Consider the following 20,602-nt stretch of genomic DNA (forward strand, 5'->3'; position numbering starts at 1 on the left):
AAGCAGATGTGCTCCCGCATTACCTTCCTGTTATCCTGGTCGAAACTTCCATCCTCCCCATCCAATCGCCTCAAGGCTGAAAGGCAAAAGTCAATTTGTCAAGGTCACACACCATTTATCTTGGGTTTCCGCATCACACTTATGCTCAAAAGTGGAAAATAATCGAAGGTACGAGTGCCTTTTGAGGTTCCTGCGGAACACTGGCTGGGGAGTGGCTGGCTGTGTGCCTTTGTACATGACAGTCCTTAAGATCGAGCCGGTGGGTGAAGTGAAGCCTAATTAAAATTCCGGCCAACCCCCCACAGAGAGGGTGGCCAGGTTCTCAGTGCAGCCACTTAGCATTTTGAAGAACACACTTCCTACCCCCCGAGTTTAACTTCAAAGTCAGAGATGATCTCAGGCATCCAGCCCCTCCTGTGTCGGACTCTGCTGGGTGGGTCGCGGACATTACAGCCTATCCCCACACAACCCACTTCACAGATCAGAGGACTGAGGCTCAGACTGATAACATGCCTTTCTCAAGGTCGTGGATTAGCGGGAGGCAGAGGCTGACATGTGAACCCAGGGTCCTTCCTCTGTCTGCCCACCTCACTGCTGGCTGCCCACAAGTCACAAAACGGTAAGCGTTATGCCACCAGAAACAGTCCATGGAGAGCAGCACAGAGGTACAGCGTATACCCAGAGACGCCCACAATGGGTCAGAGCAGCCAGTTCTTTCCCAAGAAAGCTCTGTGCAGCTGGTCATGAGGCGTCTACGTTCCCCACGGGCCTTTTTTTTTGGGAGAGGGGTGATTGTCACCCAGCTGACATGACCTCCTACCAAGTGTGATCAAATACGTCACACAAGGGTATGCGGACAGTTCTCAGCATCCAGTTCAGCCTGTGAAGACCCATCCTGTACGTCCCGTACTAAAACACCGACCCCATGCACGGAGCAGTTAAAGGACCGCGGGCCCTTCCCACCCACCACGGAGCCCGAGGCCGTGCGGAGACGTCGGGGGCGGGCTCCTTACCTGCAGCCTGCGGAGGGCTGGGGGCTTCCAGCCTTTTGGAGCACCCTGCTTTGTGCACCACCAAGGACAAGACTGACATCAGGCCCGAGAGCTGGGAAATTGGGGACTGGGCTACAGGACCTTGACAAGATAAGGCCACAGTTGAAGACCGTTCTGGATATGCTGACGTTTCGTTACTCCCGACAGCTACCTGTCTCTCCTTCTTCCAGGAGAGAGTGATTTTCAATGTGAAAATAAAAAACTCTGCCCTCTCTGCTCGCAGAGGCAAATAAACGAGCCTGCTCAAGGAGCTCCACGATGGAGAGAGGTGGGGTGGGAGGGGGGACGGGGAATGGGGTGCTCAGAGGGGGTGCAGGCCCATTAGCATGGGCTCTCCTGTTCCCCAGACAACGGCTGGCCATCGCCAGGCAGTGGAACCCGAGAGGGTCTGGCCATATGTCAGCTGTGACTCTTGGCGGCCACCCAGTAATCCCCAAGGAAAATCAGGTCAATGGCTGTTTGGAGCTGTGGCACTGCCATCGTCCAGCCCAGAGAGGCCTGCAGAGCTGGGTCTGCTGGCCCAAGTGAGGCACATCTCTGAACAGCCCTCAGAGGCCCCCAAGTTGGGCCCACACTTGGGGTAATTTGCAAGTGTAACTAAGTGGTTCCACCCAAAGGGTCCCTTGGGATATGAAATCCCAGCCCTTGGAGTTCAGGCCATTCTGGGTTCAAGAACATCACACAGCCATAGACAATAGGTTGGACCAGACACTTGAGAAGAGCTCAAAAACGGTCCTCCTTCCAACGAGGGGGATATTCCACCGAGCTAGCGAGTTTCCTTGGCACACCGCCAGCTCGACCAGGTGTGCACAGCTTACCCAGACTCAGGCCAGGCCTTTCCAAAGCTCAAGTTTGCCAGCCCGCAAAAACAACGTCAGAGTCTCTTGAGAAGTGGGAGACCGGGCAGGAAAATCCAGGAATTCCGTGTTTTGTTATCATTTGCGGCCTGCTTCCTTAATAGCTCAGAGCCTCAGTTTCCTGATCTGCAAAATGGGCTAGTGATGCCCCCCCCCCACTCGAGGAGTGAGGAACACATGAGATAACATGTGGATGCCGTAACGTACGGTGGGTTCAGAGTGAACAAGGGGCTGACTTTGAGCCTGATGGGTGGGACACTGTTTCAGTGTCAGGAAGATAGAGCCACTCAGGAGAACTGGAGAAAGCGACAGGAGTGTGTCTTTCCTTCCACATGAGGCAGCTCCTTCTGAGTCTGCAATGCATTTGGCAGAGGAACCCTCTTGGGTGAGGCTGATGTCCTCTCCTCATGTCCCTTGGAAACTTTGTTAGCAACATCTTGGTGAGAATGGGGGGGCGGGGCTCTGGCCTTCTTTCTGGACACAGAGCCCACCTTCCCTTTCTTCCCATCCCAAGAAAGGACCCCAAAACCAAAACAAGACTCAACTCCACTACACAGGAATCCTAGATAGACACGTGAGATGTGATTACTTCCTGTTTTAAACCAGGGGCCCAAGAAATAGCACACAATGGGTGCCATGTGGGGTCACCTTCACTGTCTGGTCTGGGTGGGCAGCTCTGAGAGGCAGGAGGGCAGGAGTGAGCACCCCTCCTCCACCCCCATCGGTGGACAATCGGAGGTGATGGGATGCCATCACCTGCTGGGCCAGTGTGCCCCCCACACAGCCATCTGATGGCTCCTGTGAAACAGAACACTTGGTGAAATACAAGTCCTGTGCCGACATCTGAACAGCCAGCTTCCTGGGGAGTCGCGGCAGCGTCTCTCTGCTCGTGACTTTGTTTTAAACAGCCGGGATAAGAGCTGGTCCGGCTTCACTCTGCGAGGGCCTCTGCCACCACCAAGTCCCCACTCTGTGCCAAGAGTCCAGTCAGCCTCACGGAAACCCCCTAGGGGAGCGAGTGAGGTGCCTTGAACCCCACACTCCAGGAGACCAGCTCTGAGAGGGAAGTGTTTCGGCCGGTGACGGAGCTGGGAGGGAGGGGTGCGCCTGTGATTCGAATGGCGTCTGCCTCACACAGTAACTGGGCTTCACTGCGAGTGACTCAGGATGTGCGGGAAAGCCATGAAATGACCGCCGTGGCGTCGAACGTTTGGCCGGAGTGGCACAGGCAGTGTGGGGGCGGCCCCACGGCATCACACCCCAGCCCACCCTGCGCTGACGCTGGTGTAGGTGTGGCCCTGATGACACAGGGAAGGGGTCGTCCTGTCCTCTCCCTTCCCCCTTTCTCCTTATTTTCCATCCATTTCCTTTTGCTTCCTTTCTCCTCTTATTCTTTTATTTAAAAAGCCATTAAATCGTAACAAAGTAGAGTTAGAACTGATGTAGTACAAGAAAATACTGTTGGGCCCTAAATGCTGTCCAATGACAGCAGGAGGGTCAGGAGTCAGAGGTCAGAGGTCAGGCAGACCGGGGTGTGGACGTCAGCTCAGCCATTGCCTGGGCACTTCACGGCCCCAGCCTCAGTTTCCTCACCTATGATAACACAGATCTCGGCACGTGAAGATGAAGTGAGCTATCGTGTATCGAGGGCCCAGCACGTGGCAGCGATGAATTCAGCCACAGCTACAGGAATACTAATCATCTTTGTCCCAGCACCAGTGGTCCCACCCTGCCCTACGGCCTGGCCATCCTCACGGCGGGAGGCTCGTTTCCCAAAGACAGGAGTGGGGGTTGAGCATCAAGAAAGAGTGACGCTAATTAAAAAAAACAAGAAAACTTTGGATGAGTTGGAAATAGAGTCGAAAAGTGAACTTGTTAATTACAAGCATAATTTTTCAGCTCGTTGAATATATTATCTTAAACTAATCAAATGGTCCAGTAAGTCATCCCCGAGAGTGTGTGTCAGCGAAGTCTGGAAAGGAAAACGATGGCGTCTCAAGCCTGAGTCACGCTCCTGTCTTCCCGAGAGGTGACCGGAGGTCAGTGTGCTGAGATCCCGGGGCTGGAGGGGTGGGGGGTAGGCTGCACGTGGGCTTTAAACACACACATGCGTGTTCACACACACACATGCGTGTTCACACACACACACTTCTGACAGGATATATTCCCACTGGATGGGGAAAAGCTTATAAAACCAATATATCTCAAATGTATTGGAAATCAAATGCACCCCAATACATCCATTATTTTCTGAGGACCAGCTACAGAAAGCAGCTGAAGAAGAGCACACACCACATGCTGAACCCTCAGGTCATGGCCTACTTACATTCAAGAAGGTGCTCTATACATTTCATAAAAGAATCAATATGCCAAAATTCTGGAATGTTACAAGGGTTTTGGCCATTGCCCAGGGTCCAATCCAATAGGAATTCACTTGCCTTTGGATAGGAGAGGCGTTTCTATCCAGATTAAAAACAACACAAAGGTTATCACTGGTAATAAAACGGACTCTCCCCCTGCACGATTCAGTGAAAGGGCTTCTTGTCGGAAGTCGTCTGTCTTAGCTCTGGCTCGGTCTCACAGGCGAGCAATTTCATCATCTCATTTCCTTCATCTTCCCCTCCTAAGGGGCCGACCCCTCATACACTTGTGTGAGTGACATGTTTGAGGCTAATACAGGCCCAGTGATCGATCCCACTTGCAGGCCAAGGACAGATCACGCAGCCTCCTCCACGCAGGTTTGAACACAGGCGCCGACACAGAGACGGCGCACGATGTGCTTGCTCCTTCCTCTAGCTGGACCTCAGTTTCCCCACTTGTAACACAAGGGAGCTGGTCTGGACACTCTCTAAGGGCCCCAGGGTATAACAAGCCCATCCTTCTCGGATCCCTCCGGAAGTTCTGTGCTCCAAACTTCTCTGGCTGAGAAGCAACCGTAAAAGTCCCCGCCGTCTGGAAACCCAGCGGTTTTCATTCATTTTTTTTCTTTCTTGGGACGAGGCAGAAATAAACACACGAAGCACAGGGACTACTGCCATCAAGGAAAACAATCTTTCAAATCCCTGTTACTTGCTAGACCAATAACAACTTGCTAGGCCGTGTAACTAGACCACTGATTTGTCAGTCAGTCATAGGACGCACACTTTCACAGGATCCCACCCAGCAGTGTCCAGCCGGTTGTCCACGTGGGACGTGGCTGCTCTTTTTGGTGCACCTGAACAAGAACTTCAAGTATGGGAAGTCCTCTTCCCATCCCCCCAGCGACTTGATAACAACCCCTACCACGTGCCCAGCACTTTACAGTTTAGAACGGTTGTTTCCATGTTCGTTATCCCATCTGGTCCTCACAAGCACCTGGAAAGAGGGATGGGTGGAGGGATCCGTCCCATTTTGCAGATGAGGAAATAAGAGTCTCAGGATGGGGAAGCAACAGCCCCAAATAACCCAGAAATTCCATGAGGCAACAGAGGCTACCTTGAGCCTTCTTCTCCTGTTCCATGGCCCAGCTGTCTGCTCCCTGCACACCTGTCCCTGCACACCTGTCTCCACCACTTGGCTCAGGTGGAGTGGAGGTGGGTGGTCACCTCTGAGAGAGAAACTGAGGGCAGAGAGACACCCTCGCCACTAGACCTCTCCAGCCTGCATCTGCTAACGCAAGAAATCCCTCTAACTGAAGGCAAGGGCATTCATTCTATCGTCAGAAATGCTCACAACACAGCCCTTAAACACGCAGGAGTAAGTGACTGATTCTGCTTTGTTCTGTTTCCTACACATCAGGTTAGCCCAAGCTGTGGCCCGAGAAGCTTCCATCCCTCACCATCTTGGCTGCTTCTCTCAAAGTAGCAAAATCGAAGCCACAGAAGCCAGCTCTAGGTACAAACGCCCACCCCAAGCACGGCCGACGCGTGTCAGCCTCCAGTTTATAACACACAGAGGTGTCCTTACTGACTACGACTCTCTGAGGCCTCCCGGTGGCCCCGCCATGTAACAACACAACACAATGAAGCATTCAGAAGCAGGAGGGAGGGACAGGCATGCAGGGGACGCCACAGCAGCAGAGGAAAGCGACGGTACCATGCTGTTTGTAGATGGGGGGTTTCCTATAGATGTTCTCTTTTACGCCAGCGTCTAGGAGAGAAGAAGGGAAAACAGGAGAGAAAGCAGGGTGAGCAAGCAAACTGTGATGGTTTCCATTCTACTGATTTTTTTTCGTCAGCACTTATCAGTCACCCAGATTTAGAATCTCCAGAAAGGCTCTAGGACCCCACCGCGGCTGATGCCCAGGCCCCACACCTCAGACCAAGCCTCACTGAGCCCAGACGCCACCCCCAGTTGGAAGGGGGCAGACGCAGTGGGTGGCCAACAGCAGTACGGGGCCCTCACCGGCCCAGACGGCCCCTTCTCTGCAGCCCACTCCCAGGAGGGCAAAAATGTGTACCTGTGTTTGTGGGGCTTTGGGAGAAACAAACACACTGAATCTTGGGGCTGTGCAAACCCAAATTTGCTCATTTTTAAAGAACCTCAGAATTTGGCGGAGCGGGGGACAGAGAGGCTTGGGAACCACCCAACACCTGCTGAGGCAAGGCAGACTCTTGGACCACTGAGGTGTGAGCAGCTGGCCTGCACGGGGAGTGCGCCCGTGTGTTGGGGTGCCTACCTGGGACGTGGAAATGACGAGGAGCCTGCTGGTAGGTGGAGGGGGGAGGCTTGCTGTCGGAGAGCACTGAGAGGCTGGGGGTGCTCCGGCCACTTTCACTGCCTCCAGACGGAAGAGCAAAGGTAGTGGGTAGAAGAGGGGAGGGGAAGCAAAGCAGAGTATTTCAAGCTTGAAAGCTTATTCCCAGGAAGCCCCGTCTCCCCTGCCTGTGGAGCTGCCCAAACCCTCTGCCCAGGGGAGGGAGTGTGCTCCCCACAACACATCCACACTGAGCCCCATGACTTGTTAATCCAACCTTGCGTCCACCCCTTCAGTGGCCCCCTGTCAAAGGCTCAGTGGCTCCTACGGCTGAGAGCAAGGTGGTTCCTAGTTCATCGGAAGGCAGGGCTGGCTTGGCAGAGCCCTTCCCTCCTCGGGGCGCACAGAGGGTGCCCCGGGGGCTGCTCTGCCGTGGCTGCAGTTTAAATCTCACAATCACAAATGCACCAGCACTGGGGCCGCCCTTTCTCGTATCCTTGTATACAAACACACTGCTTTACTGGAGAATCCACAAGGGAGCATTCAACAGGACGAAAGTGCTAGAACTCATCAAAATCTGTCCTTACAAGCCACTGCGTAAAATTTTACTAGCTGCGGGAGAATGAGACAAAGTTAGTGTCCGCCAGCCGCCGCCCTCCTAGATGAAGCTCCTCTCTGGCTAATTAAATGGAAAGAATCCTCAGACTCGGGCTCTGATTTCTTATCCCACCTGGATTTGTAATTTCTGTTTTGCGGACAAGGTTGGATTATCAAGTCACAGATGTGTCTGCAGCTCCCGCGTGAACCGCCCCCTCCCCCCTTCCCCCCCACCCCCCGTATTTAAGGAATGGTATGAGAGACAGACGCGATGGGCACTGCACACTCTGGATGAGGGGCGCACGGCACTCAGAAGGCACACCCCGCGTCCTCTCCATTACCCTCAGGAAACCCTCTGCCACATGGGACGACAGCTTGGCAAAGGGAAGGGCCACCCTCGACTCAAAAACACCCCTTCAGCTGTAGCTGTTCAAAGCCGCAGGACCCCGAGGGGACACGTGACCAAGCAGCACTGGAACAGCGGGCGCGCGCGCGCCGACCTGGACGCGGACCGGCCGGGGCAGCGTGGCGGGCTGACGAGGAAGGCGCGGGCTCAGGGCCCGCTCGTGCCCAGGTGGGTGGGCTGGGGGCCGGGGGCACACAGAGGCAGCGTGGGTTCAGCAGGAGCGGCCCCAATCAGCGGCCCACACTGGGCTGAGGCCACAAAGGCGGCCGCTGGCGACAGACAGCGTCGGGCATCTTACCAAGTGTGGCGCCAACCTCACCTGTCAGGCTGATGGGGCTTCAGTAGATGATTGTCCCCTCCCCCACACGGCGTGAACCCCGCTTTTCCCTTGGCTGCCGCCCTCCAGCGCAGCCCAGAGCCTCTGCAGCTGCATGCCTGTCCAGAGGCCTGCAGCCTCTGTATCGCAGGACTCCTGGGCCCGCTACACTGCCCCCCCCGTCCCCAAGTCTACAGTGCAGTGTCCTGTGTCACAAGCAGGACTCTGTGTGCGTCTGTGCACATTTACCTAAGGAGGCCGACAGCTTCCATCAGCTGCTCAGAGGGCCCCAGACCCAGGGGCAGCTGGGGACACAGACAGTCGCCCCACTGGCCCATCACGCCCCCTCACACCGGCCATCCAGGGGCCGCTACACCGGTCACCAAACTCTCAAGACCTTGGTCCCAGCCCGAGACGCCTCTCATCCTCTCCTCCTGACCTCCCCTCCTCCCCACATCCTTGTCTGGAACCCACTTTCCAACCGCGCCCCCCACTTGTCCAGACCCTTCCTGGGTCAAGACTCAGGTACAAAGTCTTCCTGGAGGACACAGCCCACCACTGACCATGCCCTTCTCTGGACTCACACCCACCCACTCACTGTGTTGTTTCCTTGTAATAAAATGCAGCACTGGCCTCGACCCCGCGGGGCCATGGGGAGCAGTGCCCATGTCTGCTCTCCGAATGCCCAGGACAGCCCTTTGGGGCGCACACACCATGACAACCTTCTGCAGGAGGGATGGGGCGGGGAGGGCCTGGGGCCAGTGTCCTGGCGCAGCCTCCATCACTGCTCTGGGGGCCAGCTTCCTCCATGGCCTTAGCGGTAAAAATCCCAAGCCGTGTAAGTCTCCACGGATGTGAGAAAATCAGTGGAGAGGCTGGCTGTGTAGTGACTTTGAAAAGGCACAGAAGCCCCTTCTGATGAGGCTGTGGCTGCTCCTCCAGGTGGTTCAGGATGCAGGCCCGACTCTGACCTTTGCTTGGGAGGGTCATCCTTCAGCGAGACGGCAAAGACACCCTGCGAGAGTGCCTGTTGGTGATGGGAAGTCCTGGCCTTTGAACAGCCACCTTCTTCTTTTGGTCCAAGTAAATGACTTATTTGACAGCAGATTGGGCAGTACAGGGGGTTCCTGTGTCCTCTGCACTGCGTGCCCCACAGTTAGCAGCTTACGTTCCTACAGTACATTGCTCAGTAGTGTCATCTAAATGCCATTTATTCGTATGTCACCTGTTTTTACCCAGTGATCTTTTCCTGTCCCAGGATCCCAGGCAGGACCCCACACTAAGTTTAGTCATCACGTCTCTTAGGTCCCTCTGGGCTGTGATGACAGTTTCTCACTCCTTGTTTTTCATGACCTTGACGGTTTTGAGGAGTCCTGGTCAAGGATTTTGTAAAATGCCCCTCACTTAGGATTTGTCTGATTTTTCTCACGATTAGACTGGGGTTTAGGGTTCCTGGGAGGAAGACCACAGAGGTGACGCGCCCTTCTCACCCCAGCAGGTCACTGGCACGTGCTGTCCACTTGACCCATCACTGAGGCGTTGACCTGGATCCCCTGGCCGAGGTCGCCGTGTTGGCCAGGACTGTCCACGGTCCAGGTCTCTCCTCCCCCTGGCACGCCGTCCTCTTATGGAGGAATCACTGAGCACAGCCCGCACCTGGGGAGTCGGGGGCGGCTCCCCTCCTTGGGGGCCGACTGTCTGCGTAAATTTTTGGGAATTCTTCTGCATGGAGATTTGCCTCCCTGCCGCATTTATTTCTTTACTCATTCACTCATATCAGCATGGACTCGTGGATGTTTGCTTTACACTATGGTTTATACGCCAGTACTATGTCATTCATTTTCTTTCTCAATTGTTCCGGCTTTGGCCCTTGGGAGCTCTCTCAGTTGGCTCCGGCTGAATCTTCTCAAGGTGACCGAAAGCAAGGCCACCTCCCCGCCACGTGCAAGGGTCTGTTAGGACAATGCCCAGACGTACGCAGGTTTCCACGTAGTGAGTCTCCGTCACGTGCTATCGGCCACAGCACCAGTAGGTGGAGGCCCCGGGAGGAAGGGGAGCTGGGGGCACAGAGGGTGGGTGAGTGGGGACGCCGGCCTCGACCTGAGCAGCGCTCCCTTCTCCCTTTCACACTGTGGGAAGAGGCTCACTGGTCACGTGCCACCTCCGCCCAGGGAAGCAGTTTTAGCAGCATCGCCTCCCCATGGCACTGCCTGCTCCCTAACCGGGGAGGAGTCAGGCTCAAACCTTACAGGCTTAGACCTCAGGAGATGGGCCAGGGACGGAAATTCACACTAAAGTGCAAATGACTGCCACCAGCACTGACTGTTCTTGTGGAGGTGGCCCAGGGCACTGAGACACAGTGGGAAGGTCTGCTGGGGACAGGTGGACAGGTGGGAAGAGAGGAGAAAAGCATCTGGTTTGGGGCGAGGGCATGCCTCTCGTTGGGGAACCCTCCCTCATAGTGTCATTCAGGGGAACATACTAAAGATGCCGCAAAGAGAGACCAGGAAAGGCTCTCCCTGAGAGTGGGGGTGGACGCCAGGCCCTGTGACCAGCTGAGAGGAGGCAGGCGCCCTTGGCACAGCTGGCCACCACAGTGCCACAGGCTGGGAGCCCGTGGGGGTGAATGAGAGGTGTGGAGAAGAGCATGGGCTCCCTCGGTGCGGCCTCAGGGGTGGGCCCAGGACCCGAGGGTGGACGCGGCTCTTGAACGAGGGCCTGCCTCTGGGCTGTCTCAGGCCCTCTGCTCTGGGGGGAGTACTGGAGAGAGGCTGGGCGCTCCCAAGGTCACGGACAGCCCTGGAGCCAGACAGGGCAGACAGCCAGACAGCCCTGGAGCACGGGGGCCGGGCTCTCCCACATTCTACACCAGAGAGGAGGGCAGGGGGTTTCGCCTAATTTCCGAACAGAGAACTGGTGGCCAAAGCAGCCAGGAGGGAGCCAGGGCAGAGACCAGCCTCAAAGCGGGCCAGTGCCTGTGCCCACGCCGCAGATTGCAGGCGCACTGGGCCTCCTGCCCTCGGGGATGCCCTGGAATGGCAATGACACAGACAGTTTCTGAGCCACATTTTGGTGGGTGCGGGTGGGGCCGTCTGCACTGTCTTCCTGCCACAGGATGGCGGGAAGGGTCGCGCTGCTCCCGCCGAGGAGGGCAGAGCGCGGCTGCCTTTGCCTTTGCCTCCTTCCCTGGCCCTCGCCTGTCTGGCTGAGCGTGGCGAGCTGCAGGCCTCGGCTGAGGTCTCATCTTGGCTTTTCCTCGCCCTGGAGTGGTAAGAACTCGAGGGCGGAGACTCACAGTGGACAGGAAGAGAAGCTGGGGTCACAGGGCCTTCTGGCTCCAGGCCCCAGAGATGGGTTTCGGCCAAAGGGCTCCCAGGCAGCCAGCGCAGCTCACAGGGTCTGCCGGGGAGCGAGGGTTAAGCTACCGAGACAGCAAGTGTCCCAAGCCCGGCCTTGGGTCTGGGCCAACCTCCACCGGCCGCCAGCAGTAATGGCCCCACCCAAGACAGGAGGGAAGCTGCATGTGGGCCTCTGACGTCGGGCAACGGGAGGGGAGGCACCTCCTGGGGACCCACGTGGCTCGTCTCACCGTCAAGTTCTGTTTGTGATGAGTCCTCTGTCCGCCCTTGGGTGAGACCACACACTGGTCCATGACACACACGTGCCATGTGGACGTGGGCAACAGGGCCCTGCTGGCAAGATGCGCCATTTGGGCTTTGCTGCTTCTCCAAAGAGTCATTCCGTCCAGCAGGGACCACGAGTGGCAGGGACAGCAGTCCCCGGGGTCAGGGGCTCTCTTCTCAGCAGACGGACCGATGGGGCCCCGCAAAGCAAGTGATGCTGATGGAGCCCCTGTGACGCCCATCAGATGCTGGCCTGATCCCGCTGCGTTTGCCTGCCTCCTGGTCCCGTTAGGCGCAGAAGGTTCTTCCTGAGACGCTCTCCACTCAGCAGTAGCTCATGGGGGGCTTCACACATCTCTTGTGGAATCAGCCCTGAGAGTCAGCAAGGGCTGGGTAACAAACCCCACGGGCCGGGGGCTCAAACCACAGACATTTGTTTCTCACAGTTCTGGAGGCTGGAAGCCCTGACCAGGCTGGGGCAGGGCTGTTTGTGGCGAGACCACTTCCTGGCTTGTAGACGGCATTCTGTCCTCTGAACGCACGGAGTGACAGAGATGTTCTAGTGTCTCTCCTAGTCTGTCAGGCCACCAATCCTATTGGACTAGGACCCAGCCTTTACGACTTCATGTGGCCCTAACAACCTCCTAAAGCCCCTTTTCCAAATATAGTCACAATAGGGGTTAGGGCTTCAATGTACGGATTTGGGGGGATACACTTCAGTCATAACATGAAAAACCAGGAGCTCGGCCATTTTCCTGGTGGGATTCACAGACACACGTCCACGCAGGGGTGGGGATGGTGGGTGGGTCTGCCAGGCCGCCCTGCTCGGACGCTGTGGACAAATCATCCCTCCCCGGCCTGGGCTTTGGCTCCTGATAACCGCGACTAGCAGTCCCTACTCCCCACAGAGCTGGCTGACATGGGAAATACAATGAGATGACGAAGGTCCACGGGCAGGCATTCGTTGGGTGAGGCCCAGCCCCCTCTCCCTGCAGCTTTCCACCGCCACTCCTCACCACTCACTCCTTTACACAACAAGTGACCTGCATTTTCCTCCCAGGGTCATTTACACACGGACAGGAACAGAGCTGGACTCACGAGACACAGAGCGAGGAGCACAGGCGTGAGACACAGGGCTTGGGGGAGCCATGCGGTGACACAGACACGAGACAGAGGGTGGCGTGGGTCCCTGCCAGCACCCACAGCCCGCAGCACTGCGCGCCTTACCTCGGAAGTAGGGGATGTAATGATGTCTGAACACGGATGTAGGGCTTGGGTGTTGGGACAGGGACAGGCAGCTACTGGTACCAACACTCACAGTACCAGCTGCAGGGCAACAGAGAGCAAGTCAGAGCCCACCCCCCACTCGCTGGCCGCAGAGCCACAGAACAGTCCTAGGCCCACTTGCTAGGAATGTGTTTGCTTCCTCTCTCCACTAATTCAGCCTTTTTGAAGGGAAGTCACCAAATGTGCTTTAGACCAGTCTGCTCCAGGCTCGGAGGGAGGAAGCCCTGCCCTCTGGGGACAGGGTGGTGGCCCCCAGGGCTGCTGGACGGGCACCTCTGGCCCTGCCTGTTACTCCTCCTGGGGGCTCTTTGAGATCAAGGACCCAGGTGGAGAGCAGCTGGCCAGCCCAGGGTGTGCACGGACTGTCACCTGACGATCACCCAGCCTCACCGGCCGAGGTTCAGTGCCTGGCTCTCCTGGGTTAACACCTGGCTGGGAGCGGTCCACAGCCCCGGTGACCCAAAGTATGGTGGTCAGGGGTCAGCAGAGGGGCCATCAGAGCGGCCGACTGCCCTTTGCTCCCTGACTCCTGCTCTCTCCTGCTCACTCACTGATTCATTCATTCTCTCCTTCACTCATTCATTCATCCATTGACTCACTCATTCATTCATTCACTCCTTCACTCACTTAGTCCTTAACTCATTCATTCATTTATTCACTCCTTCACTCCTTCATTCATTCATTGACTCGCTCACTCATTGATCCACTTACTTATTCATTCACTCACTCACTCATTCACTCATTCACTCACTCACTCATTCATTTCCAAACCTCTATCTTTGAGCAGGATGTACCAGGCACACTGAAAGAAGCCAATGAAAATAACTTTGCAAATGAATGAGTTTTGATTTTTCCACAAGGCTGCAAAAATAAGAGCTATAGCCCATGGATGTGAAAATGGAGTCATGCAACAGCTGGCCAAGGAGGAAGCAGCTTGGAAAAATCCCTCAAAAAGGCAGCGTCCTTTTTGTGTGTGGAGCGTCCCTGTGGCTTTCACACGCTGAGGGTGACGAGGAGTTTTGGAAGCTAAAGGACAGCAGTGCACAGCGGGGCACCAGGCAGGGAATGAGGTGGAACGGGGCACAGAGGACCCTCCACAGGGCCTGTCCCTGATGGGAGCGGACTGGCAGCGGCCTCTCCCCAACTTTCCCTCGGGGCGTCTGTCCTTGGGGCCACCAACCCAGCTACAGATGAAGTGTCAACGGATATTCTGACTATTTTTTGGCTATTGATTTTGCCTTCACAGCTCAAACTTTCCCACACCCACACGAGCTCGGAACTGACTTCTGGTCTCCTTCCATCTATGGGGTTTTATCTTTGTGACATCTCTTCTCCTGAAACCCTTATTACATCAGCTAGATTCTGAGGGCTCAGTGCTGCCTGAAGCTCCTCTACCCAACAGGTTGACGAGCTGCCTCTGAGTTAACCTCCCCACCCAGATATCAGGGCCTTTCCTTTATGTTGCCAAATAGACGGGTTCTCCCTCACCTGTTGGCAATCTCACACCCGTCAGCCATTGCTCCAGTTGTGTATAAGAGACAGATTCATAAGAGGAAAACCGACAAGAAGAACAGCTTCATTGGGGGTAAAAGAAGCCGTGGGGACCAAGTACCTGGACGGCTGTAGTGCTGGGGCGACCGTGAGGTTGGGGTGTAACGCCCCAGGCTGACTGACCCGGTGGAGCTCGGGCTGGAGGTCCGGCACTGCTTGTAGGAGCGGTCGTCCTGGTCCCCCTGGGAGGGAAGACAGCCTGGTGAAGCCCGCAGCCGAGAGCACTGCCCACCCTCTCCCACCCAACCACCCTCCACGCGGCGTCTGCTCTCCTGATCCAAGAGGCTGCCTCAACATGGCCCCAAGAGGCAACCCCTGCACCCACCAGGGCACATCTGAGAGCCACCTGGGGGCCTGGCCTTGGTGCTGACACTCCCGTAGGCCTGAGCAGGTACTGGGGGGCAGGGCCCCATCCACCCCTCCGCCAGGCCCACCTTGAAGCTGGGGCACCTACAGAGGTGGTGAAGGCACCTGGTTCCACCTCCATCCTTCATCCCCTCCTGCCCAATCCTTCCAGGCACCCAAAGCTCCTGGGAACACAGTTTGAGAACAACTGAGATCCTGTATCCTCCCCAGCCTGATGGGGGCTCCCTTGGCGTGGGAGGTAGGAGGGTGCCCTTCCAGGCCCAGAAGCCCAGTCAAGACCCACAAGCACCGACAATGCAGATTCCATTCAAGCAGGATGGGCAACTGTTTGGAGCAGTCCGAGGGGGCGGCAGGTGGCGTGAGATGGCATGGCACAGGGTGTGAGGGGAAGAGCAGGCTGCTGAGCCCACCACGGTAAGCACGGTGGCCTGCGTCATGCCGGAGCCCAGCCCAGTGAGGGGATGAGCAATGTGAGTCTGGGTCTGGCGCTCAGGGCTCCCACGCCTTTCCGAGCTTACCGTCCGCCTCTTAGGGATCACTCTGCAGCCAAACCGGCCGAGCCACTGTCCCTGAAGCTTGCTTGGGCACCCACCTCCACACTTAGCTCGGGCCAGCCCTTGTGCAGGTATCACACCTGCCAGCTCCCACCTGTGCTGCACCCTGAGTCCTCTGGCCTGTGCCAGCCACGGAGATGCACTCTCCTGGGCAGCTACAGCCCTGCTGTCTAGTCTCCGTCCCTGGGTGTCCTCTGCATAGCGCACCGGCCAGTTTACACCCTAAAGGTGTCCTCTTTCCTCGCCTAGGCTGTCTGGGGCTCGCCGGCCACTTGCACGGTTTTGTTGTCACATCCTGGCTCCAACAGCTTGATGCTCATGCAGACTGGAGTCTGGGTGGCAGCTCTCTATGTCACCGATTAATTTGGAGAAATAGGAAAAACGAGGGCTGCCAGTTATAGATGCCATTTGATAAAGAAATGCTTCCAGGATGTATTTCTGTGAGGACTTCCCATATGTCCCGCTCGGAGGCACAGGAGGTGGTCCCAGGCCACCCCAGACTCCTGGATGTTTCCTCTGAGGAAGCTGTGACCCAGACCTCAGGAACTGTGTGTCCCAGGCGTTTGCAGGGCCGGCAGCCGCGGCAGGGAAGCATGCAGGTGAGACATGATTATAAAAATAACCAACACCCAGGAGAGCACCTGTAGCCACTGAGCACCATGGCTGCAGACGCCACAGTCAGAGCCACGGAGGCTCCTGGGGGCGGTGGGCGGTTATCTTTATAACCCGGGCAGCAGCACCACGAGCAAACAGTGCAGGGCGTGAGCTGGGGCGACAGTTACCTCAGTCGGCGTTGGCGAAAGTAACTGAGGGGGCTGTGGGCACAACAGGGGGGCCTGTTAGCGACTGGGCACCAGCGGCCACTTGTGGGAGAGACAGCTCGGGGCACAGACACACTCACACGACAGGACCCCACCACACGGGAGAGGGACCCCCCACGAGACCCAGCACCGGGCTCCAGAACCTCCTTCTTGGAGAAATACAGCCAATGGCACCCCAAGAAAGAGGTCCCAGGACACTGTTTTGTGCCAACCTTGAAGCTTGTCTCCATCCTGGCCCACCTCGAGCACCTCCCTGTGCTCCCAAGAGGACATTTTTCCAAAAGGACGACTGTTAGTTCAGGGCATGGGGTGGCAACACCCTGTGAGCCCATCACCCTCAGTTTTCTCTAGAAAAGAGAGAAAAGAGCCCAGAGAAAGAGAGAGCTCTGGATTCTTGAGGTCTGGGGTGAGGGCCAGCTCTGCCAGTGGTGGCCCTGGGGCCCACCCCCCACCAGCACCCCGCATTAGAGCAGGTAAGCACCGTCTGCTCCACAGACATTTGCTCTAGGGAACCGGGGCCACATCACTTGACCTCTCCGACCCTCTTCCAGTGCCTTCCACCAGAATTTAGACCAGATGCTGGATGAGGAGGCCCCCTGCCCAACTCAGGTACGTGGTAGGTGGGGGCAGGTCTGGGCCCTCCCTTCCCGTCCCCCCCACTGGCCACGCTTAATGGAACTTATCACCCAGATTCTTGGGGTCCTGTGTCTTCTCAGGGGCAGAAGCCAGTCAGAAGGGTACCCGCTGGCCTCTGAGCAGGGAAAGCGGGGTCCCCTCCCCCTCCCGCCTGCCTTCGCGCTCCACAGCTGTGCTCAGCGCTGTGACTGCAGCAGGTGCCCAGGTGTCAGCTGGGCCATCCCCTCGAGCATGGCGCCCCTGGAGCCCCAGCCCCACTACCCAAGAGGCCCTTTGCAAGAGAATCAAACAGGAGGGGCCAGGGACATGCGTAGAGGGACAGAGCGCTCCTGCCCCCAGGAGAGCCCCGTGCCGGCCACCCACACACAAATGGCACCCACGCTCAAGTTGACAGCTGGCAGACGCTCTTCCATCCCAGGCACCACGGTCACACTGAAACCTCAAAACCACCAGAAGAAATGGGGAAGCCGACAGTGCACCCCCTCATTGAATAGAGAAGGGCAGCCGTGACTGAGAAGTCGGCAGCAAAGGATGGTGCCCACAGGAGTAAGTCACCTGGGGTTCAACCAGCTCAAAGAAGGCACAGGACAGAGGCGCAGGCCATGGTGGCGAGGGCGGAGCAAGGCCCAGAATGTTCTGGATAAAGGAAAATGAACATTCCGCACACTAAGGAAATCATCCCACGTCTCAGAAAACAACGGGACTCTCACTTCGTTCCTATCATTTTCCTCAACACCAGCTCCTGCTCTCTGCCCGTTCCAGGGGCTTTCGCAGACTCAGGCCTCAGCGCGCTGCATGTCATCTGCCAGGGGACGTCGGGGCAGAGCACACTGGGCGTTATTTAAAGAGGGGGTGCACAGCTCATCTGGGGGGTGACAAAGGCCAAGTGTCAGCACAGACCAGTGAGGAGGGAAGGGAGGGGCCGGCCCGGGGACATCAGCCGTACCTCGCCGCCGTAGCTCTGCCTGTCTCCCGCCAGGTGGCTGATGTAGGGCGAGTAGGAAATCATGTCGGGGCGGTCGATGTTATAGATGGCCTTGCTTTTAGGAAGAGCAGCCAGGTCTCTGTAGTCGAGAATCTCATCTCCCAGCTTCGCCTGCAAGGAGACAAAGAGCAGAGCAGGCATGGTGAGACCCATGTGCAGAGGGCAGGCACTTGGCAGCCGTGGGGAGGCACGAGTTTGAGCGTGCCCCAGCTCCCGGCGACGGTGAAACGGGACCAAGGGGTCAAAGCCACGGGGGCAGGAGCCCTCATGGTCACACGGGCCTAGGTCCTGATGCCCAGTCACAGAAGTGTCTTCTCCGAGTCCCCACTGCCTCTCTACAAAGTGGGGGAGATGGTCCCATGGGACACTTCCATGGTCAAACAGGTGGGGCCTATGACATGCCTGGCACTGGTGCCACCAGACAGTGAGACTCAGTCTCTGGCCTAAAAATATATACAGATATCCATGTATGCATACACTCGAACACATACAAACACACACAATCACACGTGTATGCATACACACGTGTGCCCATGAACACGCATGCACACATTTGTGCACACACGCAAATACAGGGATGCTCGTGTACACACCAACACACGCATGTGTGTATGTACACATACAAACACACATACACCCACGTGTGAATACACACAAGTACTACAAATACATATGTGTACATATATGCACCCGAACACATACACACACAAGTGCACATACGAGAATGGACAATTAAGTTTGTGAACTCATCCTAGAAAAAGTGCTACATATCCTTTTGCGGTCACCTTCGAAGGACTCCCCTTGGGAAGCTGTGCACTGACACCAGTGCCTAGTCCACCCTTCAAAGTAATTTTGGAACTCTTTATCTGGACTGGCCATCAGAGCTGTCATCGTATTAAACTTGATGTCCTGAATGTCATGAAAATGTCTTCCTTTCAACATTTCCTTTATCTTCCGTAAAGAAAGAAGTCACTGGGGCCAGATCAGGTGAGTAGGGAGGGTGTTCCAATACAGTTATTTGTTTCCTGGCTAAAAAGTCCCTCACAGATGGTGCCCTGTGAGCTGGTGCATTGTCGTGATGCAAGAACCATGAATTATTGGCGAAAAGTTCACGTTGTCTAATTTTTTCACGCAGCCTTTTCAGAACTTCCAAATAGTAACTGTTAACTGTTTGTCCAGTTGGTACAAATTCATAATGAATAATCCCTCTGATACCAAAAACGGTTAGCAACCTCGTTGCAACAAGTTTGCGAACTTAATTGTCCGACCTCATATTTTTTTGTCCAAATTCATACACTCATACTCACACATACACACACACCCTCTAACAAAAATGGGATCACAATACATATTGTATTTAACACGCTTCTAGGAGCACGTCAGGCACACTTTCCACGGTAACTACAGATCTGCCCCGTGAGTCACAGCGCCTGCTGGGGCCTGCATGTGCCAGAGAGCCCTGGCTGCTGGACGTGGAGGCGAAGTCATTCTTACACCATCATGACAGCAGCTGTGAGCACACCTTTCGTGCACTTGTCGCCACATAACCAGGGAGCTCCTGGGTCAAATGCTACGTCCTCATTGAAGAAAGGCTCTGAGTCAGCCTCTGAAAGTCTGCACCGATCTCTACTGGCAGCAGGGATGGCAGGGTTGGCCCCACACCTGATGACCCCAGGCCCCCAGCCCCTCCCCACTCTCCATAGAAAGAATCTCACTTACGTAGATCACGCGGCTGGGAGAGCCTGAGGTGCTGGAGGCAGGTACAGAAATGATGCTCTCGGAGGACGTTCTGGTTTCCTGGCAAAGAAGGGGACAGAAGGAGACTGAAATCAGCACGTGTCAACGGGAAGATCCTGCCAGAGGCAACTGTCACAGTCATATGCCAACAGAATGCTGGCTCACAAGACGGTTGAAAGAACTCTTAATATAAACAGGCAGGCTTGAACGGACGGATGACTGGAAAGCTATAAGCAAACAGACACAGTGGGTGGCGTGAGCTACAAGCAAAGCAGGAACGCTCTCAGTTGCGACGATCACCCAGCTCTCATGGCGCAACATTATCTGTTTTTCGGAGGCCAAGAGCAAGCGATGCCTTTTCAAATGATTCTGGGCACTCAAGGACAAAGGCCGTCTCTCGTTCCCAGAGTTTTGCTGCTCAGAGCTGTTCTTTTCCGTCTAAGTTATGGGACGTGTGGGAGCTCGTTCTCCCACCCTGGGCTCTGTCGTCAGACTCTGGGACGGTCTCATGGCCCCAACCACCATTCTCCTGCCGACTCCAGGGCCCCGCCCTTCACACCCCTCTGACCACCCCGCCCCCAATGCCTTTCTCAGCACCAGCAGCCCTTGCAATAACCCTGCACTTGTCCCACACCCCAGGTATCCCTTAGAAACCCTCCTGAGGTCACTGCCGGCCACTCCCCACTGAGGCCTCGGTCACAGCCAGGGCCTTTGTGGCCGTCACATGTGTAACCTGCTCCTCGAGTGCCCACTGCTGTTTGGAACCACTCCTGCCCTGCTCCCTCCCGACCACATCCCTGCACCCCCGAGGTGATGGTCCCCCACTCCCCGCACCAGGCCCACCCTACCTCTGCGTGGACACGCTCCTCCTCCGGCTCCCACCCCACTCACTGCACCTGTGTCCATCCCCACCAGCAGGCCGTGACCTGGCAGTGCCACAGCCCTCTCCTGCTCCAGCCCCCACCTCTGCCTGCACCACCCCTCACCCAGTTTTCCCACACCCCGACTTGCCCCATCTAAATGGAACCCCCTCCACACAGGGCCTCCCCAGCCCAGAACTCGGCCCTCCCTCTCCCCACACCACTCCCTCTGCCTCCTCCCTTGTTTTCTAAGCAGGTCCCCCCCCATTATTCTGTCTA

At 56.4% G+C, this 20,602-nt stretch overlaps 1 protein-coding gene across 24 annotated transcripts in view; it reads right to left on the reverse strand.

The window, feature by feature from the left end:
- ABLIM2 (actin binding LIM protein family member 2) overlaps positions 1-20,602 on the reverse strand; it is a 124,765-nt gene that overhangs the window by 30,530 nt on the left and 73,633 nt on the right. For 6 of the 24 annotated variants that reach the window (XR_004422973.1, XM_033105460.1, XM_033105466.1 and 3 more), the window contains exons 9-17: positions 19,446-19,523; positions 17,688-17,837; positions 16,067-16,099; positions 14,426-14,546; positions 12,754-12,852; positions 6,567-6,668; positions 5,984-6,037; positions 1,014-1,133; positions 24-76 (exon numbers count right to left, since the gene is read on the reverse strand). Coding sequence is in view for 23 of the 24 variants with exons in the window: in XM_033105460.1 (XP_032961351.1) it covers positions 24-76; positions 1,014-1,133; positions 5,984-6,037; positions 6,567-6,668; positions 12,754-12,852; positions 14,426-14,546; positions 16,067-16,099; positions 17,688-17,837; positions 19,446-19,523 (810 nt within the window). In the remaining variant the exon portion in view is untranslated. The remainder of the gene's footprint in view (positions 1-23; positions 77-1,013; positions 1,134-5,983; positions 6,038-6,566; positions 6,669-12,753; positions 12,853-14,425; positions 14,547-16,066; positions 16,100-17,687; positions 17,838-19,445; positions 19,524-20,602) is intronic. The other 18 variants (XM_033105480.1, XM_033105477.1, XM_033105476.1 and 15 more) reach the window with 8 other exon arrangements.

The sequence above is a fragment of the Rhinolophus ferrumequinum genome, chromosome 5 (assembly GCF_004115265.2).
Source record: "Rhinolophus ferrumequinum isolate MPI-CBG mRhiFer1 chromosome 5, mRhiFer1_v1.p, whole genome shotgun sequence".
NCBI lineage: Eukaryota > Metazoa > Chordata > Mammalia > Chiroptera > Rhinolophidae > Rhinolophus > Rhinolophus ferrumequinum.